We start from the raw sequence: 21476 nt of genomic DNA on the forward strand, positions 1-21476 counted from the left end.
CAAACTCCTCACAAAGTGTAGCCGCTGACGAGCCTCCTTCGTCGACATGGAGGTTCCAGGACAGGTCCACCCAGGTATTTGAAGTTCTTGACCCTCTTCTCTGCTGACCCCTCAATGAGGACTGGTTCTTGTTCTGATTTCCTCCTGAAGTCCACAATCATCTCCTTGGCTTACGTAGAGTGCAAGGTTATTGTTGTGACACCACCCAACGAGCTGACCTATCTCTCTCTCCTGGACGCTTCCTCATTGCCGTCTGTTGTTTTTATTGCTTAGTTTGGTATCCATTCTGGACAATATCTGGAGGAATCATCAAGTTTTCTGTTTCTTTGCCTACATGGGTTGGTCCTTTATGGCCCTACGTCCAGATCTTTGAATTTATTTGTGTAGTTGGTAATATAATATTGTGATCTGGAAATTTAAACATGCATCACCTTAAGTTCCAGCATTTCTCACTAAAACCAAAGCAAAAACAAACGGTTATGGCCATGTGTCCCTGGAGAAGGAGAATGTGATGTCCACAAGTACAATAGGGGATTTCCGGAACCAAAGGGTGGCACAGTGGTTCGAGTGTATTCTGGACAGTGATGATCATATTATAATTTGAATGTATAAGCAGTTTGTAACTGAAACACTATAATGTTACGTTAATGTGATTTCTTGTCTTCTTTGGCTTGGCTTCGCGGACGAAGATTTATGGAGGGGGTAAAAAGTCCACGTCAGCTGCAGGAAAATGATTAAAAAACTCGTTTGTGGCTGACAAGTCCGATGCGGGACAGGCAGACACGGTTGCAGCGGTTGCAGGGGAAAATTGGTTGGTTGGGGTTGGGTGTTGGGTTTTTCCTCCTTTGCCTTTTGTCAGTGAGGTGGGCTCTGCGGTCTTCTTCAAAGGAGGTTGCTGCCCGCCAAACTGTGAGGTGCCAAGATGCACGGTTTGAGGCGTTATCAGCCCACTGGCGGTGGTCAATGTGGCAGGCACCAAGAGATTTCTTTAGGCAGTCCTTGTACCTTTTCTTTGGTGCACCTCTGTCACGGTGGCCAGTGGAGAGCTCGCCATATAACACGATCTTGGGAAGGCGATGGTCCTCCATTCTGGAGATGTGACCCATCCAGCGCAGCTGGATCTTCAGCAGCGTGGACTCGATGCTGTCGACCTCTGCCATCTTGAGTACTTCGACGTTAGGGATGAAAGCGCTCCAATGGATGTTGAGGATGGAGCGGAGACAACGCTGGTGGAAGCGTTCTAGGAGCCGTAGGTGGTGCCGGTAGAGGACCCATGATTCGGAGCCAAACAGGAGTGTGGGTATGACAACGGCTCTGTATACGCTTATCTTTGTGAGGTTTTTCAGTTGGTTGTTTTTCCAGACTCTTTTGTGTAGTCTTCCAAAGGCGCTATTTGCCTTGGCGAGTCTGTTGTCTATCTCATTGTCGATCCTTGCATCTGATGAAATGGTGCAGCCGAGATAGGTAAACTGGTGGACCGTTTTGAGTTTTGTGTGCCCGATTGAGATGTGGGGGGGCTGGTAGTCATGGTGGGGAGCTGGCTGATGGAGGACCTCAGTTTTCTTCAGGCTGACTTCCAGGCCAAACATTTTGGCAGTTTCTGCAAAGCAGGACGTCAAGCGCTGAAGAGCTGGCTCTGAATGGGCAACTAAAGCGGCATCGTCTGCAAAGAGTAATTCACGGACAAGTTTCTCTTGTGTCTTGGTGTGAGCTTGCAGGCGCCTCAGATTGAAGAGATTGAAGCGACCTAGTGTCGCCGAGAATATTCTCCCAGAATCACAGTGCGGCTTTCGCGCAAACAGAGGAACTACTGACATGGTCTTTGCCCTCAGACAGCTCCAAGAAAAGTGCAGAGAACAGAACAAAGGACTCTACATCACCTTTGTTGACCTCACCAAAGCCTTCGACACCGTGAGCAGGAAAGGGCTTTGGCAAATACTAGAGCGCATCGGATGTCCCCCAAAGTTCCTCAACATGATTATCCAACTGCATGAAAACCAACAAGGTTGGGTCAGATACAGCAATGAGCTCTCTGAACCCTTCTCCATTAACAATGGCGTGAAGCAAGGCTGTGTTCTCGCACCAACCCTCTTTTCAATCTTCTTCAGCATGATGCTGAACCAAGCCATGAAAGACCCCAACAATGAAGACGCTGTTTACATCCGGTACCGCACGGATGGCAGTCTCTTCAATCTGAGGCGCCTGCAAGCTCACACCAATCTGATTTCTTGTAATCACTGAATAAACCACCTTTGAAATAGGGAAAAAAAGAGGGTGTGAAGAATGGATTTGGATCATGGTTTAACCGTACTTGAGCTACTGTGCACTATTAACGGAAGAATAGGAAAGAAACAGGAAAAGTACAAAGAAGGTTTACAGGAGTGATACTGGAACTGGGGTCTTAAACCTCTCAGCAAGGGATGAGCTGGTTGGATTTTCCTTCTCTTCAAGAAGTGAGACCCAGTAGAGATCTTTAAAATGATGAGAGGATGTTATTCATAAAGGACCCACAAAGGCTGCTGGTGAGATAGCAGAAGGACCCACACAGGATACAGGCTGCTGGAGACTGGCTCATGGGAACCAGGTAACAGAACTGGGATTGGAAGGTTGCTGAGGGCAAGAGTTTCAAAAGTGCCTCAGGCACTGATCATGTTGGAGGTTTGGACCTGGAGCTCGGGTTGCCAATGGATCAAACAGGAGTCTGTGCAGCTACAAAGGCTGCGGGAGTGCTGGAGATGAATTCACGGACACTCGGTGACTCTGAGGCACTTTTTTTTGCTTATGTTTCTCCTATTGTTATGGCAGACAAAAGTTAAAATATATCATGTATCTTACATCTTTAATATATTATTATGTGACAATAAAAAGAGCCTTTGAACCTTATCTAGTGAACAGTGTGGAGCAGAGCAATTCTAAATTATATTAACAAAAGCATATTTACTAAGAGTGATGAGAACATGGAAACGGCTGACCCGAAGGAGTTGGTGCTGAGAATATACATGTATTGGGTGGGGAACTTGGGGAAACAGGTGACTGAAATGTTCTCCTGAAAAGCAAGGAAGGCTGGGAGATGGTTTGAGTGGAACGCACACCCTATCTTGAATTGGATGAATGCTTTAGCAAGTCTGCAAGTCATTCATTGAATGATTTGTCTATCAACGAGCACCGTATTAGCCTTTGGCTAAATAGCACAATGCAGAGGGGAAATGAGGTGAGCGCAAATGGGATGGTAAGTATCCTTGGTTTTGAGAGCCACATTACCCTGGTCCAAGTGCTGCATATGGCCCGTAGGCTTCTGATTAGACTAACGTGCTGTACCTAATTACATCAGCTGAACAGGCCATTTGTCCCAAATAGTCCATGCCATGTTAATTCTCTACATACGCTCGAGCCTACCTTTCTCCATTTCACCTCATCATTGTATCATTCAACTCCCTTCTCCCTAGTTAAATACGTCTTTATCTTGATCACTTACATCTTGAGAGATGCAGTGATGAGCAGTGGTCAAGGTCAAACCAGATTCTATTCACAGCAGTGGCAATAATTTTGGTGAAAAGGGGCTTAAAATGTTTTGAAGCTTGTATTTCACGTAAGTAACTGTGATCTACTAATCAATAGTTGAGCTTGACTCAGTAAATGCATTGATATAAGTTTCATATGAAGCTGAACCAGTTCTTTGTACTGGCAATGGACGTGCCTTGATTTGATGATCATCTCCCAGCGTAAATCTCTCACCACGTGCACGATCGCTTAAACCATTAGAAATTGCAAATGTTCTCAGACCTCCAGTCCACTTTTTTTTGCGCTGAAATATTAAAGGCCTAAATTCTGCTGCTGCCAGGTAAACATCTTTCTGAAAAGGTGGGTAGCTATTTATCCTCACTCTCCGGCAGGTGAAGGAGCAGATTTGCGGTCCCCGAGCACTGCAGCGACATGAATAAATCAGTGGACATAATCCAAAGTAGTTGCATAAACAAAAGGAATCATTCATGCCTGACATCCCACCAGGTTCTGAAACCTATCAAATTGAGGAGCATTTCAACTCCAAGGGAGGGAGACCATTCACACACACGGTGCTTGCCAACATTTTGTCCCCAAACGAGCTTGTCATTTTCTATCTTTCCTCATTACTTTTTAAAGATTTTCCCCGTTTACTCATCCACTTCGTTGTGGTGGTCAAGTTTAAAAAAAAAGTTAACATAAAGAGAGCAGGATGAGCCATTTAACATCTCATCTTCCATCTGGGCACCCTCCGATCGGATAGAATTAACATCAACTTCTCTGGTTTCTGTTAAACCATCCCCCCCCCCCCCATCTTCTTCCCCCTGTCACCTTTCCCCCAGCTCTGTCTCTCTTCCATTTTCCCTCTTCTCCCTTCACAGAGCCAAAATCCTTATCGCCTGTCCTCTTATCATTTCCAATTAACAACTTTTGGCTGTTAGGTCTGGACTTCTCACCCTTTCATTCTTCCCCCTTAATCTCTAGTCTTTAATTAAGATGCTTGCCTGCCTTTTACTTATACCTTGAAGAGGGGCTCAGGCCCGAAATGTCAGTTATATATCTTTACCTCCTTTGGGTACTGTGAGACTGGCTGAGATCCTCCAGCATTTCTTTATATTTAGCACCTTATGCCTGTGCCACTGTTCAATATGATGATTGAATTTTTATACCTGCACATTCCATTTTCCTTAATATCTAAAAAACCGGTCTGTCTGTTTTGAATATTCTCCATGGACTGTGGTCCACTGTCTTTAATGGGTTAAGTTCCAAAGATTCGTTATCCTCTGTGTGAATACATTTCTTATCCCTGCCCTGTTCAACGTTTAATACAATCATTCCCCAGAGGCTGGTGGAGAAGCTGTCCTCATTGGGACTTAACACCCCTCTCTGTAACTAGATTCTGGACTTGCTAACGGAAATGCCACAGTCTGTCCATGTCGGTAGCAAAATGTCAAACGCCATCCGCTGAACACTAGCGCACCTCAGGCTGTGTGCTCAGCCCACTCCTGTTCACACTACTGTCCCATGACTGCATCGCCAGATCCAGCTCTAACAGTTCATCAGTTTTGCAGATGACACAATAGTAGTTGACCTCATTAACAAAAACTAGCGAGGAAAGGTGGAAAATCTCGTGATACAGTGCAAGAATAACAATCTGAATCTCAATGTGGACAAGGTGAAGGAGATAATCGTGGACTTCTGGAGGACCTGGAATTGACCACCTCCACTGCACATTAACAACTCTGTAGTGGAAAGAGTGGAGAGCACCAAGTTCCTTGGAGTTCACTTAACTAGTGACTTTCTACAGGAGCTCTATCAAGAACATCTTGGTTGGCTGCATCACTGAGTGGTATGGTTGGTGTTGAGAAATGGATCAGAAGTCAATCCATAGGGCCATAAGAATGGCAGAGAGGATCACTGGAGACTCCCTCCCCATCAACATGATCGACCAGGACCGTTGCTTGAAGAGGGTGTGCAAAATCATTGAGGACCCGTTCCAGCCCGCACATAGCATCTTTCAGCTGCTCTCATTAGGAAAGAGTTATGGGAGTATCAGAGCCAGCTTTTTCCCCATGGGCAGTGAGAATGCTGATCGACCAAAGGAGCTGCTCACACTATTCATCTAAGACTCTCATATTCATGAAACAGTATTTATTTGTATCTGTGAATACTTGACCTGCATATGTATTTGTGTTATGTCTGGTCGCATGGCTGTGTGTTTTGCACCGAGGATCAGAGAATGCTGTTTCGTTGGGTGGTGCAATCAGGCACAGACACCATGGAATTTTACAAATTCAGTGTTTATACAGGTCACTGACCTTGGTTGAGGATCTTTGCTTACACACTGGGAAACTATTTCAAATTTTAGATTCAAGATTCATGTTTATTGTTATCCGATTGCACAAGCACAACCCAATTAAACAATGTTTTCTAGCCCTCGGTACAAAACACACAGACACACAACCAGACATAGCATACATACAGACAAACAGTACATATGCAGGACATGTATTTCATCTGTACAAATAAATAACTAAATATTGTTTTATACATATGAGAGTCTAGATGGTTAATGCGAGCAATCTCTTTGGCCGTTAATCATTCTCACTGTCCATGGGAAGAAGCTGTTCCTCAGCCTGGTGGTTCTGGCTCTGATACTCCCGCATCTCTTCTCCAACGAGAGCAGTTGGAAGATGTGCAAGGTGATAGGTATCCTCAGCGATTTTGTGCACCCTCTTCAGATAACAATCCTGGTAGACCACATCATTTTGGGGGGGAGGGGGGGAATAGGAAAATTCATGCTTCTCAAATAATATAGAAAATGTAATATTGCATGAAATTTCATTCTACCTGTTGTAAGGCAGACAAAAAGTCACTATTCATATTGTCCAGCACCCCTTAGAGTAAGAGAGAAAGACTAGCAAAAGACAGTCCCTTCCGCATGTCCATGGATTCACCTCCAGTGCTGCACAAGCTCCTGTTCAATCCATTGGACAACCTGAATTCCAGATCCAAACCTCCTACATGATCAGGAAACCTTCAGCAGCCAAAGCCCTACGGGAGCCCTTCTTGCCCTCAGCACCCTCATGAATCCTGGTTCGGTGAGTCCTTTGACCAAAAGTCGCTGACCGCCTATAGCCTTTCTGGGACCCTCAGTCACTGAGCCCCTAGCTGGTCCGCTGCCGTGGTCGACTCCTCTGCTTCTCCTTCTCAACAGTAAATGGGGAGTGTATTTCCCCTTTTCTGGTGCCCTATGCTGGTCCACTGTTCCCCCAGAGTCTGCAACCCATCAGAGCCACTGCTGAGCATAGGTGGGCACTGCTTATGCCCAATGTAGTAATGTCAGCTACCTTTCTGGTCCCCTGCAGTGACCATTGCTGACTCTCACCAAACCTGAGAAATGCTGGCATTTCTCCATGCAGCTGCCGGTTTTGCTCTCCAGCTCAGTGATGTGATATAATATGAGCTTATTGTCATATACATAGTACAAATGCCTTAAATTCTTACTTTCCACCGCCACATGGGTACTTAAGACACACCACCAATAAATGCACGAGTTAAATTTTTGTAATGCGTCCTGGGGCCCACATGAAGTTTCGGGCTTCCATGGAAATGTACAATGCCCTCCATAATGTTTGGGACAAAGACACTTTTTTTCCTTTATTTATCCCTGAGCACCACAGTTTTAAATCTGTAATCAAACAATTCACATGTAATTAAAGTGCACCTTCCAGATTTTATTCCTTTGGTTTGACCATGTCAAAATTACAGCACTTTTTATACATGGTCCCCTTATTTCAGAACATTTGGCTTCACAGAGTGGTGCCGCTGAAAGTCAAAGAAGCCACTATGAGGCTGAAAAACAAGAATAAAGCAGAAAGCAGCATCACCAAAACCTCAGGATTAGAAACAGTTTAGAACATCATTGAGAAGAAAGAGTGCACTGGTGAGCTCAGTAATCACAAAGGGACTGGAATTCCAAGGAAGACCTCCACTGCTGATGTCAGAAGAATTCTCATCATAATGAAGAAAATCCCCAAATACTCTTCAGGTCAGTGGTGTATTTGTGGATAAGCCAATGGCTACTGTCCTCAGAAGACTTCAGGACTAGAAATACAGAGGCGACACTGCAAGATGCAACCATGGTAAAGGTTAAAAGGTAAAGATTCCATTATTGTTACTACATTTAGGATGTAACATACATGAACTTTTGCCTAGGAGGTATGGTTTGGATCTTCATCAGTTCCTTTACACCTCAACATTTTGCTCTTGCCATCACTCAGATACAGGTTCATCTTGGTCTGATCTGTCCACAAGACCCTTTTCCAGGCTCTTTTAATTACTTTTTTGGCAAACTGTAATCTAGACATCCTTTCTGTAGCTAACTAGTGGTTTGCATCTTGCAGTGTAACTTCTGTATTTCTTTTCATTAAAGTCTTCTGGAAACAGTAGTCATTGATATATCCACAGCTGCCTCCTGGTGTGTTTCTGATCTATTGAGCAGGAATTAGAGATTTTTCTTCAGTATAAGAAGAATTCTTTTGTCATCAGCAGTGGAGATCTTCCTTGGCCTACCAGCCCCTTTGTGATCACTGAGCTCACCAGTATGCTTTCTTCTTCATGATGTTCCAAACTGTTGATTTTGGTAATCCTAAGGGTTGGGAGATGTCTGACGGCTTTATTCTAGCTTTTCAACCTCATAATGGCTTCTTTGACTTCCATTGGCACAACTCTGGTCCTCGAGTTGAAAAATGGCAGCTGCAGACTCCAAAGGTGTTGATCAAAAACTTAGAAGGAAGCCTAGATTTCTTGTATCTGTACCGATGAATCACTTAAACATACCAGAGTACTCACAAACACCTTTGAAGCCAAATGTCTCACACATTTCAGTGCCCTGAAATAAGGGGGCCATGCATAAAAAGTGCTATAATTTTGACATGGTCAAACCAAAATGTATACATATAATTTTTTTTTTGAAGACTTTATTTAAAATTTTATAACATGAATACAATGGAGAATTACATTTAAAGAAAAATAATTTTAAAAAATTAAAATGGTATGATTACAATATTACATCAGAAAACTACACAAAATAACCCCCCCCCCCCGTTAATTGTAACACAATATTAGTAATCTAACTTAAAATTAGTCCAGCCCTCCCCCCCCCCCCCCAAAATAAAGAGTGAGTATACATATAACCTTGAATAAAATCTGGAATGTGCACTTTAATTACATGTGAATTGTTTGATTACAAATTTTTAAAACTGTGGAGCCAATAAAGGAAAAAATACTGTATTTGATCCCTACATTATGGAGGCCACCGTACTTCTAAGTGAATGTGCTTGCCAGTGATTTCCAGTATGTCACAGTGGTGGACTCCTCAACAACTGAGGAGACAAGGGAGGTTACCATGGACTTTTACTGTATACATCTTAATATTTTAATGTGTTTAACTTTTATTCTAACTTATATTTATGTAAATGTGCTCCGGTGATCCTGGAGAAGTGCTATCTCGTCTTTACCATGCAAGCATGGTACGAACGATAAATAAAGGTAACTTATCATGGGCTTCAGGAGAGGGAGCAGTGTCCACTGCCCTCTCCATGTGAATAACTCTGAACTCGAGAGTAAATAGATTCAAGTTCTTCAGAATAAACATCTCCAATGGCCTTACCTGGGATAAGCACTTTGAAGCAGCAGTCAAGGAAGTTCACCAATATCTCTACTTTCACAGAAGACTAAGGAACTTCAGCATGTCCTCCCGGTCCCCCAACCACTTCGACAGGGGCACCATTAAGAGCAGACTTGCTGTGTGCATCACAGTGTGGGACAGCAACTGCTCTGCTCGAGGTCAGAAGAATTGGAAAGTTCGGTTAACGTAGCGGTTAGCGTGACACTATTGCAGTGCCAGCAACCCAGGTTCAAATTCGGCAGTGTCTGTAAGGTGTTTGTACGTTCTTTCCTTACCTGCATGGGTTTCCACCAGGTGCTCCTGTTTCCTCCCATCCTACAAAACACATGGGTTTGTAGATTAATTGGTGTATTTTGGTGGCACAGGTGCATGGGCCGGAGGGGCCTGTCACCATGCTGTATGTCTAAATTTAACATTTTTTCACAAAACTGAGGAAGGGGGTGAATGCAGCGCAGAAGTCATGCAAATTCCTTCTCTCCACGGACTCATACATCTCCTGCTACATGGTAAAGGCAACCAATGCACTAAAGGACCCATCACACCACTGAAGCACTCTTCTCCCTCTTCCCATTGGGGAGAAGGCTCAAGTGTATGAAACCCCACACCAACAGGCTTAATGAGAGTTTCTTCCCTGTAGCCGTCAGGCTCCTGAATGAACCCCACAACAGTGCTTTCATGCTGTGCTTGCTTGGTGCTAATTGAGCAGGACACAAAACTCCTGGAGAAACTCATCAGGTCATGCAACGTCTATAAGAAGTAAAAGGCAGTTGACGTTTTGGGCCTGAGCCTTTCCTCAAGGAAGGCAGACTCCCAAATTAAAAAGGTAGGGGCGGGGAAGGAAAGCAGGTAAGAGGTTGATTCAGATGAGATAGGAAAGGGAAGCTGAGAAGTGATAGGGGTAGAGGGCAGAGGCACATCTCTGATAGGGGAGGTGGAGAGAGAGGAAAGGAGAAAGATGGATGAGGGAAAGAGAAGAGGCTGATGGAAACCAATGGAAATTGGAAGTTGATAATGATGCCGCCTGGTTGGAGACTGCTGAGATGAAATGTAAGGTGGTGTCCTCCAAATTCGAGTACTTGGTAATACAGGAGGCCATGGACATGCATGTCGCTGCAGTGATAGGGTGTGGAATTAAAATGGTTGGCAATTGGGAGATCTTTACTGTTGCTGTGGTAAGAACAAAGGTGTTCAACAAAGTCTGCTTCCAGTCTCACTGATGTAGAGGAGGCTGCAACATCCCAGCTGTTGTCATTCAAGAATTTTCAAAAACCAGTAAGAAAAGTAACCACATAAAAATATTAAAACATTTTAACTGCAAAAATAAAATACAATAAAATCCCTGTTATCCGGAATTAAAGCAACTAGCACCCTCAAGCAACCGGCAAAAAAAATTCATGGAAAGTATACGAAAGTTTAAAATTGGCTCCCCCTAGTAGTCAGTTTGCCAATCATGCAACAAGTAATCTCAAGCAATTGGAAAATTCACTTATCCTGCATCTACCAATCCCTATAGGTGCCAGTCACTGAGGTTTTACTGCACCACAAAACTCACAGGAACAATTAATCTTACCAATTAAAAAAATACATGGAGTATCTGAAACCCGTCTCTCCCCTCTTAGCTGTTGATTTTCTCCAGTAATATGAAAGAAACTGTGGTTGGTAGATCATAGAGCATTGCAGCACAGATCAAGCCCTTCAGCCCATTTCAGGCCAACCTATGTGTAGGCTAATGTTAAAGTTAAAGTTGAAGTTCATTGTCACAAAATACCTAGTCCAGTGAGAAGGGTTCCACTGTGAACAGACCAACAGATTATCTCTAACATTATAGATTGCCTTTGGTTTTCTTTAAAAGTACTGCAACCGTGGGGTCTGCATTCAAGATAGCAGCACCTATGATCGGCAGTAGCCACAAGGGGTTACAGACTACAGGGAAGCAGAGGACTGGTGCAGGGCACAGAAAATGAGGAGACCACCCCCCCCCCTTCCAGTTTGAGAAGGAGAAGCAGAGGAGATGACCCATGGCATGGTGACCATGGTGGCAGTCCAGTGAGGGGCTCTGTGACTGAAGAACACACAGGTGGCAGGCTGTTGGAGACTCGACACAAGAAATCCACACAGGCTGTGGGCTGCTGGCAACTGCGGTCGAAGGATTCCCTCCAGGCTGCGACTGCTGGAGACTGGCTCAAGACTGACTGAAGGGGTACCAGTTTTTGGAATCGGGATGCAAGAGGATGCTGAGGACACTGAAAGCTTCCTAATCATGTAGGAAACTTGGATTTGAGCTTGGGCAACTGATGGTTTGGACTGGTCTCTGTGGAACTGAAGGGGTTGCGGGAGCACTGGAGGTGAATCCACGGACACTCAGTGACTCTGAGGGGACTTTCTTTTGTTTCTCTTTCCTTTGACTGTAAGAGGTGCTTCAGGCTATTTCTCCTGATGGTGAATCTGTCTACTTTATAGCAAACTTTGTGTAATATTGCACTGTCTTTATTGCATGACAATAAATTGAATCTTGATCTTGAAGAACATGATTTACAGTGTAGAGGATGACAAAAAAGAGAGATTGATTAGCACCAAAGTAACTTCCAGCTCTGTTTTTGGGCCTCACAATTTGGCCTCCACAAGGAGTTAAGCCTCCTCCCTCACCACAATTCAGAGCCTCATGCAATCCTTCCAAGCTACACTTTAACTGTGAATCCATAGGAGTCATTTACCTCTAAATGATGTAAATTTTGAGGTAATTTATGTCCATCTCCTCTAGACATATTGATGGGCTTTAATTTGTAAATTAATTAAGAATGGCAAAATAAGGTCCAGGAGAAGCATCTCCCTGAGTTCTGGATCCAAATGTCACAAAGCTTTGGTCCTGTGTAAAATGCCAAACGGTTTCATGCCCAATTTTTAACATATTTAATTTTTTTTAAATTTAAATGTAGACATACAGGACAGTAACAGGCCCTTTCAGCCCAAGACCCCATGCACCCCATTGACCTACAACCCCCAACATGTTTTAAATGATGGGAGGAAAAGCAGAGCACCCGGAGGAAACCCAAGTAGACATGGGGAGAACATACAAACTCCTTATAGACAACTGCTACCCTAACCATGCTGCCCATTACCCAACTATTTATCATTACATTTTTCCAGAAATGCAAGTACTCAAGCTGCATTTTGTATTTGAATTCCTCCTCCTACTAATGACCCTGGCCAGCTTTATGTACTGCAACTGTCAGCAGGATTAATAGCAATATAATTGTTCTTTATTGGTAAAACACAAAAGTCTGCAGACGCCATGGTTGAAATATAAACACAATACTGGAGAAATTCAGCAGGTCAAACAGTGTGCTTTATATAGCAAAGATAAAGATACATCACCAACGATTTAGGCCTGAGCCCTTCATCAAGCTGGCGCTATGGAGAAAATGTGGGCAGGGGCTCAGACTGGAAGAGGGTGTGACCAGGGTGATGAGGGTCCATGGCTGCCTTCTTGGGGCAGCATCTCACGTCGATGCCTTTGATGGACATAGTATTGTATGAAGCAGTTCATGCAAGTAACATCAAACAAGCTGGATACATTTTCTGGGCTGGTCAATATGATTTGGCATCATTTGCTAAAGATTGACCCTAACCTACTCTGCAAAATAATTAGAAATTCTGCCTAGCTCGCAGGAAAAAAAATGAATCTCAGGGTTGTTTGTGATGTCATATAATCTGATCATAAATTTGAACTTTGAAGGGATAGCATGGTTGGCCTAGCTGTAAGTGCAACACTGTTGCAGCGCCAGGGATCAGGACTGGGGTTGGAATCCCACGACGTCTGTAAGGAGTTTGTACGTTTTCCCCCCCATCCTTGCGTGGTTTCCTCTGGGTGCTCCAGTTTCCAACCACCCTTCAAAACATACCGGGTTGTAGATCAATTGGGTGGCACGGGATCATAAACCAAAAGAGCCTGTTACCATCGTTTACATTTAAAATTTAAATGTCTGTGCTACCATCTATGCACTTACACAATGAGGACTCAGAGACGTAGTGCTTTTCTCATTCTTTAATACTAACATGGCTACTGACGTAGAGCAATATATATGTTGGGGGGGGGTGACATCATGACTTGGGCATCATGATGTACAGCAGGGCGGGCTTATACGGAACGTGCAATTGGAAAGTCATATATTTTCTTGCACTAAAATGCAACTGTGAATATTTATTTATTTATCAATCCTACTATATTTCAGGTTGAAGTTTATTTATCATCCAATTGTATCAATGCAATCCGATGAAACAGTGTTCTCTGGTGCACAATGCAGAACAGTGCATACATCCATACAGACAAATGACAAATGTACATATGCACATGTATTAAAATAAATATTATTTCTTATTTTCTCTAGTTTATTACCTCTTTGCCGTGGCAATATTGTGGCATTTATTTTATACTACTGTATTTGGTGTATCTTGTGTGGCTGCAGCAAGAAAGAATATCAGTGTTTCACCTCTCTCTGTAGTTTTAGACATAATTAGTAAACTGACAACTTCCCCAGTGTTGGGGTAACTGCCACATTGATATAGAATGGAATCTTACAGTAAGACCATAAGACAGGAGCAGAAATGGGCTTTTCAGCCCTTCGAGTTTGCCCCCCATTCAATTATGAGCTGATGCATTTTCCCACTCAGCCCCACTCCCCATAACCTTTGATGCCCTGGCTAATCAAGAACCTGTCAATCTCTGCCTTAAATACACCCAATGGTCTGGCCATTGATGCTACCTTTCCACCTTTATTAGAGTACTTTCAAATGAGGTGAGATTCAACCTTCAGTAGATGTCAGGACTTTTGAGATGTTGATCACCTGCACTGTCGAGCAGTTGTGTGCCACAGATGGTGATAACAATCACCCGCTGCTGGCTGAGAGACAACCCCATTTGCTGAGTGTGCAAATGCAAGGGCGTTTCATTATCCATGTTTAATTCAGTCTTAAAAATGATTTACAACAGAAAAGTCACCATGCAGAGGCCAGCAGAATGGTGCCAGATAGAGCATACTAATAAATTATGCTACAGTACAAACCTTTGTGTAATGCTTGTTCTCGAGCTATAGCATCAGAGGCCATACCCAGCCCACCATCACCTCCTCACAGGAAATATTGAAAAGATAAGATGGCTAGTTTCTCCAGGACTTGTGTGCCAGTAAATAGAACCTGATGCACGCCTTAGTCATGTTGAGAGAATCTAAACAATTGCTTCCTTGTCCATAGACGTTATGCCCAAACTATAAAGAGGGAAGGCACAGGAATAATTGAAAACTTCTCCTATTTTCAATGCAGTCCATAAGACATAGGAGGAGAATTAGGCCTTTCAGCCCATCGAGTCTGTCAGACCATTTCATCATGAGCTGATCCATTCTCCCACTCAGCTCACTACCCAGCCTTCTCCCCATAACCTTTGATGCCCTGGCTAATCAAGAACCTATCAATCTCTCCCTTAAATACACCCAATGACTACCAATAAATCCCACAGATTAGCTACCCTCTGGCTAAAGAAATTCCTCTGCATCTGTGTTCTAAGTGGACCCCCTTCAATCCTGAAATTGTGGCCTCTTGTCCCAGGCTCTCCCACCGTGGGAAAGATATAGCACAAAGAGGTTAATAATCTTGTTGCTGATGTAAATTCTGAATATTTGCAGTGTCAGGTTCAATAACTCTGAGGTTGTTGCTCAAATGTCACCTACATCCTCTTCAAACTGTTCGAATATTAGTAATTCATTACCCAGGACTTTTGTTCTAGCATGGAGGGTCTTGGCTCGATATGCTTTTGTTGTTAGAGTCATTTGCCACTGATGCATTGATATTATGTGTCCAGATGCTCATCGCACATTGCCATCTGACTCCTTTTCACACAAGCATAAACTCCTGCAACCTGTAAAACAGCAGATGGAATACTTGCTGCCTCAACACAGTATCAGTCTCTGCTAACTTACTGCATTGAATCATCTTCCTGCCTTAAAATACTTTGTCTTTACAACTCCCTCATTGAACAACATAATGTCAGATTCACTATCTGACTGCAATTATCTCAGATAGGTCTGAAGCAGACCACTGCAAAACTACTTTTGTTTCTTTATGAACTCAATTCAGTTTTACTTCTATCAATTGTATCCTCGTGCAAAAAAATTCTGGGGAAATTATTGATTGACGTAAATCTATATTTTCTCTTGAATCAATCATTATCAAAGAAAATCAGCTCAGGTCTAGTCAATTCACGGTTGTTTTGACTGCCTGATGACTTGTATCACCCCTCTCCCTTACCCCCACCCCCAGTCTCCCCCATGCATTACAAAAAAAATAATTTTCATCTGCAGGATTTCCTCCCTCCTGTCTTTTCCTTCACTGTTTTTAGAAATGCTTGCTTTGGTACTAAATATAAAAACACAAATGCTGAAGGAACTCAGCTGGTCTCACAGTGTCCATAGGAGGTAAGGATATATAATCGACACTTCAGGCCTGAGACCTTCTTCCAGGTGTGAGTAAAATGCAGGCAGGTGCCTAAATTAAAAAGCTGGAGAGAAGGAAAGCAAAGGCAGGAGGAGGAATACAGACCAACCGTCAAAGGGTGTTAATTGGACATGGGTGGGAGGTCAGGAGAGGAAAGGTGAGAATTGATCAAGGGAGGGAATGGCTCTGTGAATGCAAAGGAGAGAGGGAATAGGAAAGAGAGAGACAGAGTGAGAAGAGAAATAAGGATAGATCGGGGGCAAGATGATGCTCAGACAGAATATGAGGTGTTGGCCTCTCCTGTCCTTTTTATGTCCAATTATCACCCTTTGCCTGTTGGTCTGTTTCCCCCCCCCCTGCTCTTCCTTTCCTTCTCAGGCTTTTAATTCAGCCGCCTGCCTGCTTTTTATTAATACCTTGAAGAAGGGCTCAGGCCTGAAACTTTGGTTTATATTATCTTTCCCTCCTATGGACACTGTGAGACCTGCTGAGTTCCTCCAGCATTTCTGTTTTACTATAGTCGCAGCATCTGCAGACATTAATGTTTCATGCCCTTGGTACTCACTCTGTTTTAAACTGCTTGAGAATGCAGAGTATTTTTTTCATGTCCCATTTGTATTCTAATCTCATTTCAAAAAGACAGTACTTTCTTGGGCAACAATGTTGTGGAGCATCAGTCTCAAATTCCCCGTGACAGTTGGAGATGTCCTCATGCCTCAATATCCAGAAAATAAATTGTTTGCCCTTTTTACCTGTTATTTTTCACCATGTGCCTGCTGACCTTGGGAATCTACCCAGCTCTGGCAGCTCAATAGAGTTAATTAGGATAGAAGGGCTTTGCTTAGCTGTATTTACTGCTCCCCCTCAAGTGACGATTAATCATGGCTGTTTTCTGTGTAGCTCGGGACGCAATCAGCACCAAGCATCCCATGTTGAAGACTCGACCTTTGTCACAAGCATCTAGATCATCGAAGGTTAAGGCCAGAAGCTGTGCAGGTGAGAAAAAAAAGACTATAATTGCAGTCAATTAAGGCTTCCACAGTTTGCTGATTAAAGAGACAATTTAATAATCTGACCCACATTTGTCACAAAAGGAAAGCATGTAAAGTGTAGCTTGTATTCTGCAGGTGTAATACCTCTTGGCTCCTGCATCAGGCTGTTGTTATAGATGAACTGAAGCAATTCGCGGGAGATTTTTGTTTTGCTAGATGCTGACATACTTTGGGGTAGTATTAAAAGGTTTTGAAGATAAAAGCAGGGAGCTCATGCTTCATGCAGCAGTACAGGGCCTTGGTGAGGCAACACTTTGGGTTTTATGTGCAGTTTTGGTCCCCTCATCCGAGAGAGGACATTTTTCCAACTGAGGGGGGTGAGGGGCAGCAAATTTTAACCAGACCGATCCCTGGGATGGAAGGACTGGTGGATGACTGAATAGACGAGGGTTTTGCTCATTGGAATTACGTACAAAATTCTGAAAGGACCAGACATGTTAATGCAGGAAGAATGTTCAAAACAAGGGGTCACAGACTAAGGAGAAGGAGGAAGCCATTTAGGATGGAGATGAGGAGAAATAACTTCAGAGAACTGTTAACATGTGGTAGTCCCTCTCATAGAAACTGTTGAGGTCAGTTTGTTAGATTGTTTATCAAAAGGGAATTGGATATGGCCCTTGTGGCTAAAGAGATCCAGGGATGTGGAGAGAAAGCAGGGATAGATTTTTAAATTTAGACATACAGCACAGTAACAGGGCCTTTTGGCCCACTGAGCCCGTGCCTCCCAATTACATCCAATTGATCTACAACTCTTGTATGCTTTGAAGAATGGGAGGAAGCTAGAGCACCTGAAGTAAATCCTCATAGATACAGGGAGAACATGCAAATTCCTTACAGGCAGCACCAGATTTGAAATCCAGTCGTTAGCGCTGTAACAGTGTTGCACTAACCGCTACGCTAACCATGAATAGGGTACATGATCAGCCAGAGTCATATTGAATGGTGGTGCAGCCTTGAAGGGCAGAATGGCCTTCTGCTCTTATCTTCTATGATCTGACTGTGTGGACCATTCCCATCCACCCCCTCAGCTGCTTGGACCTATGTGTCATAATTTTGGATGCATGCTGAGAGACATGGACTCAGCTCGCCCTCCCTACAAATACCCTCTTCAGTTGTTCGTTGAATTATGTTTCTTTTAAATTTTTAACCAGTGCAGCTGCTCCACCTCGGTGCAGATACTAGTAAGCCCAAATTATACTCTGTTCCAAAGAGCACTTGGGTACCTCTGAATCTCACCCAAGGGAGAAGGTGCTCAGAAAGAAGACTAGATGGATTGCATCCTCGGGTCCTGAAAGAAGTAGCGGTAGAGATTGAGGGGGCATTGGTAATGATCTTTCAGGAATCAATAGGTTCTGGCATGGTCCTGGAGGACTAGAAAATCGCAAATGCCACCCCACTATTCAAGAAGGCAGTAAAAAGGAAATTATAGACTGGTTAGCCTGATCTCAGTGGTTGGGAAGATGTTGGAGTCGATTGTAAAGGATGAGGTTACAGAGTACTTCGAGACACATTACAGGATGCCAACGCCACATGGTTTTCTTAAGGAAAAGTCTTGCTAGACAACCCTATTGGAATGACAAGCAGGCTGGATAAGGGAGATGGAGTGGATGTTGTGTATCTGGATTTTCAGGCATTTTGTCAGAAACACAAATTCTCACAAATGAGTCTCTTTAAGATCGGTGACACGACAAGCTTTATTCACAAGTCTGCAGAGTTGGACTCAACCGGCTTCTCGCCAAGTCAAGCCCCGATACAAACAGTGCGTTGTTTTTTATACAATTTACTTGTCCTTCGGCATCTCCACTACACTGCTTTAATTGGTTAGTTTTTGCAGAATCATCCTGATTACTGTTAGTCACGCACACCACGATCATTCATGACCTCTGCTCACACCAAATTCTGTTTTTCACTCTTTATCAATCTTTGGCTCCTGCATGTCTCTCTGTAGTTAAATCTGTTGCAAGTCTGTTGTAACATTTTCCAGCTAGTGGTTAACCCCCTTTTATGACTAATCATCACATTTTAACTTAAACCCTTTTTAACCCAAATTCTCTATCTATAACACATTTGACAAGGTGTTGCACATGAGACTACTTAATAAGATAAGATCCCTTGGCTGATTGGCAGGAAGCATAGAGTTGGAATACAGGGATCATATTCTGATTGGCTGCCAGTTCCACAGGGTCGATGTTGGAGCCACTTCTTTCTATATTAAAAGTGCAAAATATGTTTCCACAGTTGCTGAACTGTTGAGTGTTCTAGCGTTCCTCAGTTTTATTTCATACCTTTCTGAAGAAAAACACACACGAATGAATATTTAAAGATTTGCAGGTTTAGAGATGAAGTGGAGGAAATGGAACTGATACCAGGTAATAAAACGGTGACAGTGCAAGATGGCGTCATCTTCAAGTTTAAATATCTCACTTATCTGAAATCACAGTAGGGATTTGGGAGGAATGCTGAAAATCTGAAATAGAATGCTGGAAACACCCATGATCGCTTTTGTTTCTTCATCGCCCTTCCACAAAGTTTCCATCCTCAGTCAAATGCATTTCCAGGTTGATTCACCCTTCCAATAACCTCTTTACAGTTTATCAAATGACAATGGAAGACATTTGCAACACATCTAAATTTCTAGCATTCCTTCCAAAGGCTGTGGTGGGAATTTTGAATAATCATTCTTCATTCATTGTCTATTTTGATAATGGTAATATGAATTTATTGTCATCTACATAAGTACTGTACACTGTACAGATACAGATCACCTGTGATCCTATGGAATGGTGCAGCAGGCTCGAAGGGACAGATGGTCAATGCCTGCTCCTATTTTTTGGATTCACCTGTGAACAACTTCACCTGGAAGGTGCATGCCTTCTTCACTTGGAAGCAGCTCAAGAACATAGCAGTCTCCTCAAGGATAATTAGAGACGGGCAATAAATTTGCCAGGGGGGTGGGGGTCTGCATCCTGAACAAATATATATAATTAATTGTTTCCTTTGCTTCATGGGAGCCAGTGAACATCAGTAAGCATAAAGTCTGCAGACATCGTGACTGAAGCAAAAAAAAACAATGCTGGAGAAACTCAGCAGGTCAAACGGCATACATGATGTAGCAAAGATAAAGGTCCATAACCAACGTTTCGGGTGCCTTCCTACGTTTTTCATACCTTGATGAAGGTCTCAAGCTTGAAGTGTTAATTATCTATCTTTATCTTTGCTGTTTGACCTGCTAAGTTCCTCCAACATTATGTTTTTACGTACAACAGTAAACCCAGGATTAAGTGTCAGACACCAGAGGACATGTGTTTCAGGTGAGGGGAAAGAGGTGTAAGGGACATTTGTGGGGCCATTTGTTTTTTACAGAGTGGTGGGTGCCTGGAACGAGCTGCCAGGAGTAGTGATAGGAGCAGGCACAATAGTTGTGCCTAAGAAGCTTCTAGATTGACACATTAATACGAAGGGAATAGAGAAGTGCTAGCAGTAGAGTTTTAGTTTGATTTGGACGCAGACATGTTGGCCAAAAAGCCTGTCCCTGAAGGGTAGTGTCAACACCCAATGTTATAAAAGCAGCTTCCTCCCCTCTGCCATCAGAATTCTGAATGAACATTGAACCACAGGCACTAGTTCACTTTTTTCCTCTTAATTTGCACCAATTATTTATTTTTCAAAACTGTATTAAGGAAATATAATTTAGAGTAACTTTGCACCATCCCGCTGCTGCAAAACACTTTTCGTGACACGTTCATGACAATAAACCTGATTCTAATTCTATCTTCCAAGGTTATCAGATGCACTATTAATTTGAGATACCGGCAGCAAGTCAAATTTATTGTCATCTGATTGTACAAGTATAACCTGGCAAAACAGTGTTCTCCAGTTCTTGGTGCAAAACACGCAACATGCAACCAGACATAATATGCATTCAGTACATATGGAGGACAGATATACAAATAAATAAATATTGTCTTGAACACATGAGAGTCTCCTACGGTGAGTGTCAGCAGTTCCTTTGGTGGTTCAGCCTTCTCACTGCCCGTGGGAAGAAGCTGTTCCTCAGCCTGGTGGTGCTGGCTCTGATACCCCTGGATCTATTTCCTCATGGGAGCAGCTGAAAGATGATCTGTGCAAGATGGAAGGGGTCCTCAATGATTTCAGATTTCAAATTTATTGTCAGAGCATATACATGATATCACATACCATCCTGAGATTCTTTTTCTGTGGGTGAGACAGAATTACCACTGATTGGTAGTGCAAAACAAAATTGTACAGAGCTTATACAGGGAGTCCCCGAGTTATGAACGTCCAGGTTACGAACAACTCATATTTATGAATGGTCTGTTCCCCAATTCACGCATAATGTGCATAATGTTACCTCACGAACGCTAAATAAGAACCGTAAGTACCTGTTGTTCCACCTTACGTACCAATTCAGCTTATGGACAGGCCCAGGCAATGGAACTTGTTCATAACCTGGGGACTGCCTGTACATGTAAATAAATAAAGAACTGTAAACAGATAATGAATGTAAACAAACTGACTGTGCAATACAGAGAGAATTATAAGAATCAATAAAATGCAAAACTAAGAGTCCTTAAATGAGTCCCTGATTGACTTTGTCATTGATGAGTCTGGTGGTGGAGGGGAGCAGCTATTCCTGAAGCTGGTGGTGTGAGTCTTGTGCCACTGAGACCTCTTTCCTGAAGGCAGCGGTGAGAACAGAGCATGTTGGGTGGTGTGGATCCTTG

The 21476-nt window shown here is 43.1% G+C and overlaps 1 protein-coding gene across 13 annotated transcripts in view; it reads left to right on the forward strand.

The window, feature by feature from the left end:
• The window catches only part of r3hcc1l (R3H domain and coiled-coil containing 1-like), a 271007-nt gene that overhangs the window by 184503 nt on the left and 65028 nt on the right, over positions 1–21476 (forward strand). For all 13 annotated transcript variants that reach the window (XM_069900333.1, XM_069900332.1, XM_069900340.1 and 10 more), the window contains one exon: positions 16580–16675. In XM_069900333.1, coding sequence (XP_069756434.1) covers positions 16580–16675 — 96 coding nt within the window. The remainder of the gene's footprint in view (positions 1–16579; positions 16676–21476) is intronic.

This window comes from Narcine bancroftii, chromosome 10 (genome assembly GCF_036971445.1).
Source record: "Narcine bancroftii isolate sNarBan1 chromosome 10, sNarBan1.hap1, whole genome shotgun sequence".
In the NCBI taxonomy this organism is placed as follows: domain Eukaryota; kingdom Metazoa; phylum Chordata; class Chondrichthyes; order Torpediniformes; family Narcinidae; genus Narcine; species Narcine bancroftii.